Source organism: Melospiza melodia, chromosome 2 (assembly GCF_035770615.1).
Source record: "Melospiza melodia melodia isolate bMelMel2 chromosome 2, bMelMel2.pri, whole genome shotgun sequence".
In the NCBI taxonomy this organism is placed as follows: Eukaryota; Metazoa; Chordata; class Aves; order Passeriformes; family Passerellidae; genus Melospiza; species Melospiza melodia.
The window spans coordinates 121,092,885-121,108,302 of record NC_086195.1 but is presented as its reverse complement, the minus strand read 5'-3'; the positions used below and the strand labels follow the sequence as shown (position 1 = coordinate 121,108,302).

At 36.5% G+C, this 15,418-nt stretch overlaps 1 protein-coding gene across 3 annotated transcripts in view; it reads left to right on the top strand.

Moving 5' to 3' along the window:
- Nucleotides 1-15,418, top strand: part of REV1 (REV1 DNA directed polymerase) — a 53,596-nt gene that overhangs the window by 34,607 nt on the left and 3,571 nt on the right. For all 3 annotated transcript variants that reach the window (XM_063149784.1, XM_063149785.1, XM_063149786.1), the window contains 8 exons: nt 456-575; nt 2,000-2,220; nt 3,164-3,336; nt 5,990-6,092; nt 7,634-7,790; nt 8,171-8,373; nt 10,170-10,403; nt 14,371-14,479. In XM_063149784.1, coding sequence (XP_063005854.1) covers nt 456-575; nt 2,000-2,220; nt 3,164-3,336; nt 5,990-6,092; nt 7,634-7,790; nt 8,171-8,373; nt 10,170-10,403; nt 14,371-14,479 — 1,320 coding nt within the window. The remainder of the gene's footprint in view (nt 1-455; nt 576-1,999; nt 2,221-3,163; nt 3,337-5,989; nt 6,093-7,633; nt 7,791-8,170; nt 8,374-10,169; nt 10,404-14,370; nt 14,480-15,418) is intronic.

Below are 15,418 nucleotides of genomic sequence, written 5' to 3'. Positions count from 1 at the left end.
GCAAAGATTTGTGATTTGTTGTAGGTATTGTATATTAAATCACACATTGAAAATACTTCGATTTGTTTCTTCTTGGCTTGTTCCTTTCCCCTTTCTTTTTGTTCCTAATTAATAGTAGAGTTGAGTATCTGTACATACTTGTACTGAGTGTATATAAGTGTATGAAATCCACTTGTGAGACAAGCTGAAGTTCATGACTCCAAGGAGAATTCTTCCCTTATTACCTTTGCAATTGCAGTTAGCACTACAGTTTCACTGCTGTTATAGTAAATAAGTGCTGGCTGGTAATTTGAACGTAGACACTGCAAATATATATGCAGAGATTTCATTAAATTCTTGGTAAAAGTTAAAGAATCTGACCATACTTTCTGCATTTTTTTTTCTTAAGTGTTGAACTGTGGTATCTACTTGAGGAGAAGTTACCACAGACACGCTTTAATTTGTTGTTTTTACAGGTTCCAATATTCTGCTGGCCAGAATGGCAACTCGAAAAGCAAAACCAGATGGACAGTATCACTTGAAACCTGAAGAAGTGGATGATTTTATCAGAGGGCAACTTGTTACCAGTCTTCCAGGTACTCCTATCTTCTAGAGGGCATTTTACTTCCTGATATTAAACCAGTTTCAGCTACAAATTTGCTTTCTAGATCAGACAGGATAAGCTGCTATTCCATGTTTATGATCCAAACATGTTTATGATCCAAAATGTGATAGACAGTAAAGGCATATGGCATCCATCTGTATTGAAAACAGGCTTTATTATATTTTTTATTGTTCCAGGAGAATACTTTAAGGTTTGTAACATAAACATTTCCTGGCATGTAACTGTATATTGTTACTTCGTACACATGGATAGTGTACTGTGACACAGGCAGGGTGCAAGAAGTGCTGAGTAAGCCCTCATTTATGCTTTCAGTGATCAGCTGACTTCAGCCTGCATGTATAAACATACATTCAGTGTTAGATATAAAAAATAGTATCTTTGTCTGTTGAAGATTAAAAAAGGAGGGAGGGGCAGTAAAACAGGCAGCCATAGACACTGAAATATAAGAGTGGTAGAAATAGCATCCATAGACAGGTGCAGGTTTGCCAGAAATTCTCATTATGTAACCCTTAGTGGTCAAACACTATTTACAGCACAGCTGTGCTGTAATTTCTCTTTGGCATAACTTACAGGAGATATTTTTCCTCCACAATATTACTCATGTAGTACTGTGCTTTGACTTTAACGTTTTAAAGTTTTCAGAATTCACTTGCGTGTTCATAGTAAAAGCATTTTAGTGTTTGTGTTAGTAATACCCCCTCAACAGAGAAACATTATCAGGAATAGAATCTGATTACCTAAGATTTCCAATTTTTGTTGACTTTGGTGGTGTGAACTCATAGGATTAATATTTTCTGGAAGTAACAGGCCACCTCTCCAAAACCCAGAAATATACTTCAGTTTATCACACTTACATATGTGCTGTTGCCATGGATACCTACAATTTCCAGTGCTTGTTAATTCAAAGCACAAGTGATACAGGTATGCTATCACTTCTACCTGAAATATTATTTTTCTACCTAGGAAGTAGTGTAACAATGGTCAAAATATTTGTTGGTTTTCATTTAGATTAGATCACATGTACATGAGGGGAAAACATATTACTTGTTGGACACTTGTTTTGGACTGAGTTGTTGGGGGGATTCAGAATGATATAATCTGTAACAGGCAGACAGTTTTCAAGCAGGATTCATTCATATTTTACCCAAAAATAAACAAACATGCTGTAGTGTGACATTTTAAACAAAATATGTGAAACAGATTAAAGATACACTGGTGGTGACAGCAAAAGTTTCCATTTAAACCGTGTTTTATGTAGCAGAATTTATTTTACATATATTTATTTGTTACTTTGATAAGACTTAATATAGGTTTAAAAATAAGAATTTTATGTAATCAGTACCTAACTGGCTTTGCATTGTATAAGGTTAACAGAACTAATTGCTTTGTTGTTAGGAGTTGGCAGGACAATGGAATCTAAGCTGGCTTCTTTAGGAATTAAAACCTGTGGAGATCTGCAGTGTGCTTCAATGTCAAAACTACAAAAAGAATTTGGTCCAAAAACAGGACAAATGCTTTACAGATTTTGTCGAGGTTTGGATGACCGACCTGTTCGTACAGAAAAAGAAAGAAAATCTGTTTCAGCAGAAATCAACTATGGAATAAGGTTTACACAGGTAAATTAAATTTGCTTCTTTTTTCCAGTGACTTCTTTCAGCTGTAGAACAATCTTCTCATATTCTGATTATTTTCACTTACACTTTGATCTGTTAGAGCACCATCTTAGCCACGAAATAGAAATGAGGAAAATGAAGAAGTAGGAGACCAAACGATAAAATGGGAGGAGAGACTGCAAAAGTATTGGACTGAAAAGAAGCTTGCTCAAAATTAGCTGGCTATTCTGCATTCGTTATACAAGTCTGGTACAGAAAAAGAGAACTGCAGTAGGTTTGTCAGCACCTAGCATTCTCTTTCATTTAAATGCTGATTATTCAAAGATGCCAGTGCCTGAAACTATCACCAGCTGCTCCCGTGCAAAATTTCTATGAGATTTTTTTTTGCAATTACTTTTTATTTGGGGAGGGGGGGGAGCATTATTAACAAAATTATTACTCAGCACTTAAGTATTTATAGAAATGATAGGGGAAAAAAGGAGTTTGAGAGAAGTTTGACAGTGTTGTGTAGTCCAGACCTTTGCTCAAAGCAGGGGAAGCTAATAAATCAGATCAGTTGCTCAGCACTTTGTCCAGTCTGGCATCAGAAATCTCCAGGAATGAAGACTGCAAACTTCTCTGAGCAACATGTTCCACTGCTTGACTTTCCTCATGGTGAAAAAGATTTTAAATCCTGTGCTCTTCATGTTCTAGGTTTGTGATTAGACTTGAAATTCTATGTTGGGATTTCTACATACATTTTTAAAAGACTTTTTTCCACATTAGGACAGGAATCTACCATTTTGCCTAAATTAAGTGACCTACAGTGAAAACAAACCACTTGAAGTTAAATGAGACAATTGCTTGTGAGTCAGCTTGCTCTTTTCAGTTTGCGCAATCTGGATTGTGTTAACACTTAATGGTTTACTAGTAGTAATTATCTAAACAGGTTGTTTTTCCCCTTCAGCCTAAGGAAGCAGAAGCTTTCCTTCTGAGCCTCTCAGAAGAAATCCAGCGTAGACTTGAAGCTGCTGGTATGAAGGGCAAACGATTGACCCTTAAAATTATGGTCAGAAAGGCTGGAGCACCTGTAGAGCCTGCAAAGTATGGAGGCCATGGAATCTGTGATAATATTGCCAGGTAAGTACTAGGCATGAGCACACTTCTGCAGGATCTAAAATTTATAGGAAGACAAGACAGAAATTTCCAAGTACCTGGTACTTCTTTGTCTATGTATAAAACTTGCACCAAAATAAGTAGAGTATTATTATCAAAACTCTTCTGTGTTTGGGTTGTACATTTGATTTGTACATTTGTGGTGGTTATTAGTAATACATATATGCTTATGTGTTGTTGGTGTACCTTTCTCCAGCTTGCACAGTATTGGAGAATAGAGTTCTCTTAGAGTATTTGAAGAAGACATATTTATGTTCTGCACTGTGACACACATGCAGCAGCATTGATTTCTTTCAGTAACCAGCCTCCTATTACTTTGTTACTCCAATTCTTTGTTCCTTATTGATAAACTGGATAATGTTGACTAAATATTTTTTAATCTGAATATTATTTATGTACTTGCATGCTAAAAACACAGGGATATAATCTTCAGGCACTTCTTTATCAAAGCAGTTGTTCTTCAGTATAGGATGATCCTGGCTTTTGAGAGATGAGAGGTCTTTCTACTTTTCCTTCCATCTCAGGTGTTTGTAACAGACTAATCCCTCCTGAACTGGAGGATCATTTGATGAGTGTTGCTGGTAACAAAAGAGGTGCTGGAGTTCACAGATCAGAGAATATGCTGAGTTGGAGAGGACCCACAGGGATCAAGTCCAGGTGCTGGCCCTGCATAGCACCAGCCATGTGCCCAGGAGTTCTTTCAGGGTTAGAGTTCAGTAGTAAGACTTGCATGCATAGAGCCTGTCATGCTTGTGGTCTTGTTACATAGAATTCAGCACTAATAAAAGCTGAAACGACAAAATTCATGTTTCACTGTAAGAAACTTGTCGCTTTCTAGAATTGGTATATATAGCAAGAAGAAAATCCCTCAGTCTATACTCTTGTCTTCTGGCTATCCTGCATTCTTTGACCTGAAGATTTATTCTTAACAGCCTAAGAACATATCTTAGTATCGAGTGTGCATTGAGATAGAGCTTTATTCCTCCCATATTTTAACTATTGTCAGAATGCTTTTTTGTGAACATATCAGTGCTTTGGACCCCTTTTCTGTGGTCAGGCATAGTAATGTACATATGCCCTGAAATTTCTCTAATTCATGAAGTCTTCAGTAAGGTCAGGGGGCATCCAAGAATGGAAAATTGTTCCCACATTGCTAAAGCGGTTCAGATGCCAGGGTTTTGTTTGGTGGTGTCTCTGTTTCTGCCTCTGGCATTCCAGTGACCTTGTCAACCCCAGTCAATCCAGGTTATGCTGTAGGTGGTGTATTTTTGTCTTTGTTAGAGCATTTCTATTCAGCCCAGTAAAAAGCTTTTTAGCAGTGGAAGGGTGAACTCCAAAAGTTCAGTCCAAGCAAATGGATTAGAATCTCAGTGTGGTGTTCCCCCAAGTGACCAGTTTCTCTCTTCAGTTTTAGATTTTTTTCTGTAGCTATAGGTCATGACTCATTTCTTGCTCCTTTACATCACAGTTGAATGGCTTGCTATGCTTTCTCATCCTACAGGTCAAGATCCCCTAGGATGATAACCATAGTACTACAAAGGATTCAGACTTGCAGACATACTTAAAATCAAACTCAGCTTTTGAGATTAAATGGTATTTTTACTGCATCTCTGAAACCCAGTCACGATAGTTCAGGAGAGACCTTTTTAAAATGTTTTTCTGAAATGTTGTGTTCCTTTAGTGACATTGATCTCCTTTTTCTTAAGAATACTAACATGTAAAGCTTAAGGAGATCTTCATATTGTTCACAGTCTGAGCACTTGGCTGTTCATGGTGGTTTCTGACAGATTCAAAAGCAGAGTAACACCATCAAAGTATTTAGTAGGCTGTCAGGATGGCCCCCTGTCAAAACACCAAACTTCATTTTCATTTCACCCACTCTATCAGAGCTAAAACTGTGTCAGTTTTTTCATTGAGAAGACTTTACATCACTCACATGCGTTTCATGAGCCACTTGAAATTTTGTCAAAGGTGAGGCCATTGTAGAATCCAGAGCTATCCAAGCACTGCTGCTGCCCTGCCATACTCTCAAGTGGTAATCTGTAAAACTCACAGCCACATTGTTTTGTGAGTCTGTTGCAAAAAATTGCCCATAGCTTAAGATAATTTGGAATGCTTTTTAAACTTAATTGCATTAATTTGAATTCCTTGTTGCTTGTTGTAATCCACATGCACATGCCTACATCTGCTTCCCCTCTGAGTTCCTTTTGAAACTCTTGCTGTAGACAATTGGCAACTGAAATAATAATGAGCGAACTTTGTGAACCAAGCTTGAGTGAAAGACAAAAATCCAGGAGTGTGTTTTTGTGCAAACTGTAAACTTCTTGTGAAACTTTGTCTGGCTTATATACATACACATTAAATTTGACCTTTTAATGTGCACTGAGGATGTTCAGTTAATAAGTATTCTGCTTTTCTTATCTTTCTGTAGATTATGCTTAGTTTTAACTACCTTTAAAAAGAACCTACTAAACAAATAAAAAGTGTTCAGTTTATATATGCCAAAAAATTATGATCTGTCTTCCTTTCAGGTCCTCTCTGGAATAAATATAGAATTTTTGTCTTCAGGATTTGTGAAACAGTTTCCTTTGTAACGATACTTGTTTATTCTTTTTAGGACTGTGACTCTAGACCATGCAACAGACAGTGCAAAAGTAATTGGGAAGGAAACTCTGAACATGTTTCACACAATGAAGCTGAACATATCCGATATGCGAGGGGTGAGTTCCTGGGAAAAAATGAAATTCATTCTCTTTATCAGCCTATTTCTGTCCTTCGTGGATTTTCAGTTCCCCATGGTAGATGATAGCCAAACTGATTCAAAAGTGTAGGTAATACAAAGCTTATGCAAATTAGTGTATGCAGTTACAGTTTCTAACCTTTGAAAAACATGGTTACAAAGCCATAAATGTAAAAATATTAATTTTTTTTTTGTGGTATAAATTAATGCACAACTTAAAACATCCTGAGATGATGAAGTAAGACTGTATCTTCTACAGTTTTATCAGCATGTGTAAGTTTTATTTTGTCTTGGAATTTTCTGTAAACTTTTGCCATACATTAATCGTGTAACTAATATAAACTAATATATAACTGTTTTTAATGCAAATCAAAGATAGAGATAAAAGGAGTTTTATTCTAGACTGCAAGTCTTAGAGCAAGAAAAGTTACCAGCCCATGTTTTGGCCTTTGTGTGAAGGTGGTTTTCTGGCTCTTGATTCATGGCTTATTTTAGAACTCCTGCTCCATCTCAGGGGTTTTGTCATTGAAGTGTGACCCCCACAATGCTGCTATTTTGACATCAGCCATTTGTTACAATAGAACACAGAGGATTTCTAAAACAAATCTGCATTAATTCATCATTTGGATGTGGAAGTAGGATTTTGATTCACAATGTTGCCTTGCAAAGTCAGCTCCCTGGCTTGGAGTTGAGGAAATATTTAATTTAAATGTTATATCCCATTATTGAAACTAAGAAGCTATTAATAAGCAAAATCTTTACTATGTAATTATAGAAGAAAACCTGATGGAAATACATACAGTGGCTCCTTCATGCTTTCTGAGTCCCGTATACGACTTTTTCTAAGTGTCAGGTTTTCTGCTTTAAAATTATGGAGGATTGGCAATAAACTCATACACTGCACCAGTGCATTCTTATTAGTCATGTTTTGAACCACTACTGATTTGGTATTTAAAAGTTAAATGAAAATCTAGGATATCTTGAAAAATGAGGAACACCTCATCTAAAAAAGACTACTTCTACCAAAGTACTTTCATCCATCGAGACTTTGCAAAAACAATGTTTACAAGTGAAACAATAGGATTTTTCTCATTTGTAGACTGAAGTGTTGCATTTAGTATAGATTGTCCTTGGGGAAAAGCATTGCTGTGTAGCCAGATTTAATACTAACCACATTCTTGTCAGTATTTCTGTATTTGTTAATGTCTAAGAAATTTCATAAAAAACACATTGATTCATGATCCTGTTGACAGCAATTTTTATATCAGAGAAGTTCAGATGGTAGTACCTTTGTAATTTCTTAGTTGTTGGATTGTGGTGGGTAATCCTGGGATTTTTTCAGAATGTTTTTAGTGGCTGTTTATATGTATTTCAATATATTTTTGTTTGTCCTCCCCCTCTACCCACAACAGGCAGTAAATTCCAAAGAGAGGAATTTTATTATGATATAATTACATATTTTAAAATAATTTTCTTTACTTTAAACTTCATTAAATGAATGAATTTATGTTTTGGATTTAGGTTGGAATTCAGGTACAGCAGCTAGTTCCCATCAGTAAAACAACTTCAGCTCACTCAACAGTACAATCTGGACATTTACCTGGTGGATCACATTCAGTTATTGATCTTTTTCACGTTCAGAAAGCAAAAAAGCACTCAGAAGAAGAACCTAAGGAAGGTCAGTAAGCTTTGCACTTGGCATGTGTGATAGTGATCAGTTCTGAAGGACCCTCACATAGATCACCTTTTGGAATACTTATTCAATATTCTAGCAGTGTAAATTATGCAACATAAAATTTCTGAGAGTGGAGTTTGCTGCTGCAATGAAAATGCTACTAATAAAACTTTGTATAGGATTAGTCCAATTAGAGGTTTTTTTGTTAAGCTTTTTAGTTAATAGTAATAGAGGATACTTTGAAATAAAAAGTGTTATGATGGTGCTACATATTGCATGAACTCTTCAAGTAATGCTAGAAAATACCTTTTACTGTGTCTTGAATCTTCAGAGTATTTTTAACTATCAGATGATCACTCTGTATTTTGTTTCCATATGTATAGTATTTGTGGCTGCTATGGACCTTGAAATATCTTCTAATTCAAGAGCTTGCACTTTCCTTCCATCTCGTGGTACCAATGTCACACCTGGTCTCAATTCTAATGCCAACAACACCGAGTTTGCTGTCAAGTGGAATGGTGTGCATTCTCCTATCAGTGTAAAATCCAGGCTCAATTTGAGTATTGAGGTTCCATCTGCTTCCCAGGTAAACCTGAGAATATGAAACATCTGCAGGATATTGTAATAACTCAGGATTGTCTGTCTTATTTGGACAGACCCAAAAGGAGCTCTTTTTAAATAAAAAGAGTTCTAGTAAAGTATAGTGCACAGTAAATAACTGTTATTGATGCAAAAATATTTTGCCTTAATAAAATAAATAATGTTGAAGTTAGGATGCACACTTAACACTTAACATCTAAATAGTGGTACAGGATACCACTATTTAGATGAGAGGAGGACAGTCTTTATTTAAGCAGAATATTTCTGTGGGATTTGGGGAATTTTTTTTAGGTGTGTTTTAACAAAGGGACAGCCTTCATTATTTCTGCCCCATATGCTGTTCAACTAGACTCTGTTAGAAGGGTCTGCTATGAGACAGCTGCACAGATTTCTGCAGGTATTTTAGATATAAGCAGACTTACTTGCTCTTCTGTAAAAATCTGTCATTTAAATGTCTGCCATTTAAATCTGTAAAAGCATTTCTGCAGTTCTTTAACAGCTTTCTCAAATATTTACCCATTTTAAGAAGCAAATTATGCTTTTGGCAGGAAATGTGTTCCTATAATGCAATAGCCAAGCCAGCTCAGGATCTAAAAGTAACTTAACTGAACAAATGAGAAGCTCTGTACATTCAGATGCTGCCATAAGAGGAATATGTATAGGCAAGTGAAAAATACACTAGCTGTTCAGCAAAGCTCCTACTTTGGTGGCCTTATGGCACAATATCTTTATTTCTGCTTTTAACCATATTATAATATGGAATGTAATAAAAAATTCAGGGCTGGGAAGGAGTGGTAAGAGTTAGTGCCACACTGCTGTTTGTATACTGTACTAGGAACGTAACAGCAATCCTGGGTATTTTACACCCAGGATTCCCAGGAAGTTATTGTAGAGTTACATATGCAGCAAATTTGGAATGAGTGAATACAAACAGAGCATGGAAGAGTAACTGAAGTGATTAATACAGACAGCTTTCATTAAAACCTCTTAGTTACCAAGCCATGTAGATTTTCATAGATATTTGTGGTTCTTCTCTGTAAATCCATAATTTCCAAATTTTGTTCTTAAAGGTGAAGATAAACTATTTTAACACAGCTATGAAGTCTTACTCAGCAGAACTTAGAGGCAAACGTTGGCATTTCTCTACATAGCTCAAGTTTTACTTGGAAGAATAATGTTGGTGTACATCTGCTTGTCAGCTGTGTTCATTCAGTCACTTGTGCAGCTGCCATTGTACACAGCAGCTCCTGGACACTGAGGGGCTGTCTCAGTTGTTTCAAGTAAATAACTGAGAGCAAGGAAAAGCTTATTTCATCATCCAGCTCTGGCAGGTCTGACAGTATGCAAGCATACATAATACCAGTAAAGTAAATCTGTGACATGCACCCTAGAACTGTATAAAGAAATAAATTAATTGCTTACTGTTGTGCTGGTCATCAGTTTAGTATTCTTATCAACCTGTTGCCTGTATAATTTGAACTCAGAATTCAGACTACTTTGTCATTAGGTAGCTGGAGAGGAAACCCTCTCTATGGTTTTTGGTAAGAAGACTGATCCTTGTGAAAAGATAAAACTGAGCATTCCTATTTACTGAGCTGCTTAGTCTTAAATGATATTTTACTCCTTCAGAGTGTAGCTCTCAGGTTCCTAAGGATGTTTGCATACACAGGGTAACATATAGCAGGTTTTGTAAAATTCAGGAACTGTATAACTAATGTTCTGACTAAAATAGCTCTGTTACCTATTCCTTAGAAAAATCTAAAAGCTTTTATGTACTTGCAGATAGATAAGTCTGTGCTAGAAGCTCTGCCACCTGATCTGCGAGAGCAAGTAGAGCAAATATGCACCATTCAGCAAGGAGAGAGTTGTGGAGAGAGCAAAAAAGAGCCAATAAATGGATGCAACACTGCACTTCTGTCACAACCAGTTGGAACTGTGCTTTTACAAATACCAGAGCTCCAAGAACCAAATACCAATATGGGAATCAATGTCATAGCCTTGCCAGCTTTCTCACAGGTAGGATGTTTGCATGGCATCAATAAACAATTACTTTGCATCTCTAGGAAGTTAGAAGCTCTTTCTTGAGACAGCATTAACTGGAACCTGTGACTTCCCACAATCAAACCTTCATGGTCCTTTAATGTCTTATAAAAGTCTGGTTTTAAATGTTACGTCATCTGTCAGAAACGTTGTATGGTAATACTTACTGAAGATTATAGTCATCAGTCTGCCCATGTTTTTGCTGTTGTTTAATGTCAAGCCCCCCCCCCATATATGGTCTGCTTTGCAATCCAGTCTGTAAATAGCTTTTTTTCTGTATTGCAGCTGAGTTATATTGAGCCATAAGTTTTGAAGCAGCCCTGATATCTGCTAAGTCACAGGAGGCTTTAAGTATTTGTTCTGATGGGGTACAGCCAGCTTCTGCTAGCTTCTTCTGCAGATGTGTTTGTTTGTATCCCATTCCTGAGAGAAGGGCAGTCATGGCTAAAGGTTGTGCCTATCTCCATAGTTTTTAAATACATAGCATGTCCAGGATGAGAAAAGAACAGAGATGTTTGTCAAAATAGGAACCTGAAAGGGCAGCAGGGAGCAGTAAGGATGCTTCTAATGCTAGTGTGCTCTTCAGTCCAAGAAGCTGCTGAAAAATGTAGTTGAAAAATTAGAAAAAAAAATTAAAAATCAAAGATTGGGTTACCCAGAGATACATTGTCTTGCATTGCACCATTTAAAATGGAGCAGTGTATTTCTTTTTCTGTTTCATTGCACCTTTGCTGTTCTCAAATGAAGTAATACCACTTAATCACATTTATAGAGATTTGTTGCTGTTTCTAATGCATAGTGTTGCTTAGCTGACAAAAAAAAAAAAAAAAAAAAAACAGAGAAAATAATGTAGAAATTCCACAAAATAGTTAATGCATAATTGCTATTTTAAAAAATGTGTAGTCTATTCTTTTACTAAAATTTCCTCACCTTGATTCAAGTTCATTGATTCAGAAACAGTTGTGTCAGTTTTTATTCCTGAACTGCAAAGTTTGGTTTCCCCTATGGATTAGTGTGCACATACTATCTCAGTTCTCTCTGCCCCAGCTGTTTGAAATTTTGTAGTTACATCTGTCCATAAGCAAGATGTGTGTTAAATTAGGCTGTGCCATGAAGTGCACCCCTCCACACTTGGCTTGCCACTCAGTACTGTTTTTCAGAGGAAATGGTAACTGCATATGGCTTTCTAGAAAAATTCTCTTTAGTTTGTCAATGCTTTATCTGTCTAATAATTAGGTATTCAAGAATTGATTGTTATTTTTTAAAACAGCATTACTTTTTGAAGTTTTTTTAAAAGGACCTAGTTTGAACTAGTTTTTTGCACTGTTTTTCTGTCTCTATCTACTTATGTATTTTGTGACCCAGTTACTTGATCCAAAAATGCAACTTAGTGGAGCAGCCTTTTTGTTTGAAGATGTAGTTCAGGAAGAATTGAGTGCTTCCTATTTATTTGTCAAGGATATCCATACTATCTATTTGAGAGTGCCTTATGCTCATACTGAATTTTTTTTTCTGAAAGCCATTCAGCTTTCTTTATTGTCAAAAAGAGGACTAATATTTACAATTTTCATTTTCTGAGTTAGGTCCAAGTTTAATACCTAGAATACTATGGTTGAAAAGCTTCCTGTAGGCTTGGTGGGGAAAAAAAGGCTAAACCCCATTCATTCATACAGGAGGATTTTTTTCTGTGTTAAAATCAAACATGAACTTAATTCAAAAATACCATCTTACTCTAAATATAGTTTGACACATTTTTTTCCTCCTAAAGTCTTTGTGGTAGTGTATATGCTATGACTGCACACAAACATTTAAATCTGCTTTGTGGCCCATGAAGCAGTGAAATGAGTAGTGATAGGTTTTGGGTATAGAAATACTGCCAACCACTCCAAAATGAGTACTTAATCTACATCAGATGTAGATTATGCCCTGCCATCTTTTTATAGCTTAATAAGGTTTGTTTTGCAGCTCTTCATTCCTTTTGTGTGAGCTGTGTTATGATCAGGGGCAAAGCTAATTGGATGACAGGGATTTATTCATTAGAAAACATGTGGAAAATTTCCTTTGTTAGGTAAAGTTCTCCTGTGGAAGGAATCCAGATAGGTTGCATTCCTTTCCATCAGTTGCTGAAGTAATCTTAAAATTTAGAATAGCTATATATCTCTGTAGCCTGGATCCTGCAGAAGTGTAGAATGCAGAACATAAAGATTACAGATGCCTAGAAATGAGTGACATTTGTAATAATGGTGTTAATTAGTGGTGGCAAGTTTTCATTTAACCTTTACAGTGTCTTCACTTGGTACAGATTCCTCCTAAGGAAATTGATATAAAGGCACATCAGAAATACTGATAACTGTGTGCTGAGATCACCCATAACTCTGTAAAGGTTCTCCATAATGTGAAAGCTTTCAGATACCTGTATGACAATGTTAGGACATTGTACAAGCAGTTACCTGAAACTCTAGTTATATTGGACAATTCATGTGAATTCAGCTGATGGCTCCTTTAATTGAATTTTTCCATGTTACACTCTGAGAGAGCAGTGATGGGGGAATAACAAAAATGCATCCAGTTCATGTACTGCATTATTTCTGCAATAATTAAGTGGTATACACAAAAACAGTGTCAATTCAGAGCATTCCAAATCCTTGACTCTTAAATGCTTTACCAGAGAGCAGTAAACTTTTTAAAAAAATTTTATGAAGTAAAATTTGTGTTTAAAAAGATAACTTATACCTGTGATGTAATTCCACTATAGTGCTTTGTTCTGCACAATGTATATGGTAATTTAGGTCAGAGCTTTTCCTGTCTCCTCCTTCAATTAGTGCATGTTCTGTGGTGAAAATTTTGTGTTACTCATGGAGTTCTGAAAAAGGAACAAAATTGTGCTAAACAGATGAATTCTAACCTGTTAGAGCACATTGATGTTCATGAACTGTATTATTTAGATATCATGTGTGTGAATAGCACACTGTACCTCCCTGTCATAGCATACATGTTAAAAAGAAATCTCTATTGAAAGTAAGAGGTTAATTTTAATACCTTTGCAGATGTAATAAATACAGTATCTCAGATAATGATGGAAATTTCATTGTACTCCTAGAATAGAAGTTGTACTTTTGTTGTTTCTGCTCATCTCTGAATTCTACCAGGGAAATGAAGGGCACTCTCCCACTGACAGATTTAATCCACTAAATGATAGCTTTGCTTTGAATTAGATCTTGAAGATTATGAGCTGAAAACATTGTTTAGTTGTAATGGGAAGCTCCAAATACAAGATGTGTCTGTCACTGATGTGCTACTTCAGGCATGCAGTGAGAAAAAAATAACTGATAATGCAAGAAACTTTATATGAGTGTGTCTAGCAATTGGCATCAAATTATTTCCTGTCTAGAATCCAAGTCCCTGGACAGTTTCAAGGGACTGTGCTCTTATCAGTGAAGCAAGTGGTGGACAGCTGTGGGAGAAAGGGATTAAACCCTTTTGTGCTAGTTCAAGCTGGACTTGGCTTTTCCTGTCCTTAAAGAACTGAGATGATTTCCAAGAATATTCTGAGTTATATAGCAGCTTGCAGGAAATAGAAGTATCAAAAGAAAAGGAGGAACAAAAATCTGGTGGTCACAATGTTTGTGTTTTGAAATTTGAAGAGAGTGCTCTCTGGGTTAGGCTCAATCCTGCTCTTAACACAGCTGTACTGGCTATCATTAGATGGGTAAATGCTTTGTATACTCATAATAGTAATTTTAATAAATAGAGTAATATTAAATGTACATTTTGTTGTATTTACAAAGAAAATGTGCAATGTGTTTTACAGTATTTCAGCTATATCTCCTTTATTTTTGTCTGGCATGAAATGTAAATGCCCTTCTCGTGTGAGTGACCTAGAAAGAAGCAAACAGTGCTGCTCACTGCTGAAATAATCAAATGAATCTTTTGTACTGTTCAGGTGGACCCTGAGGTTTTTTCTGCACTACCTGCTGAGTTGCAAGCAGAGCTGAAAGATGCATATGATCAAAGGCAGAAGCAATCAGAGCAGCAGCCTGCTAACACTTTAGGTGAGAATGTGCAGTTGTGCAATAGTCTTCTGGTGTAGGAGTTGTTTGCTACCTAAACAGCTATGCAGCCCTAAGTAACAAACTGGCAAATATAACCAAAGCTTCTCTAAAGATGCTGTGTTCAACTGAATTTCTGTATTTTATTTTTGGCAGCCTGTCAGTTACAACCAGCTGTGGTTTCAGTTTGCAAACAGGTGCCTAGCTTTACTCAAATGGGTAATTAATTCAATTCATGGGGGCTGTGGCACTAAGCTTCCCCACATCCATATGTTTGCCAAATGGAATCCAGACTAGATGTGTCTTGTGATTTAAAGCATTGCACTTTCTTCAGTTAGTTAAACTCTTTTCAGGGAGCATTCTCATGGTTCCCTGAAACCCATAGCACTGGCAGGGTTTTGGGGCAGCTAGAGAAAGATATACTGCATCTCACTGAATGTCTCACAGTCAGCTGGGTTTACTCTGAGCTGATCACCCACTTCTCCTTTTTATAATCAGTAGGAAGAAATAAGACTAATTCCCTGTGAACATGCTTTGTCATAAAAATAGATTGTAAATGTTATTGGCCTGATTGCCAGTTAAACGCTGCACTGTATAATCACACCCTGATTTCATAGCCAGTGGACTAATGCATATAAGTTAGGATGATGGAATGAGAGAGAGATTTCCTTCATGAACTGTGATAAAAGCATTGTGGGGGCTTTACACTGCTGCCTTGCTGCTGACAGTGGTGGGGCAGTGCTCTGACTGGGGTGAGGCAGTTTGTCCAGTAGAATCCGATTTCACCAGCTGCTTAATGTGAGCATTCAAGGACTGAAATGCTCACATTAAGAAGCTTATGAATAGCTGAGTGTCCTCTATACACTGGAAGTCTAACAGTGCTTTGCAGATTTGAAATGGTGTGTACATTAAAGTTGCTGTATCTAGGCTGTGTTTTCTCAA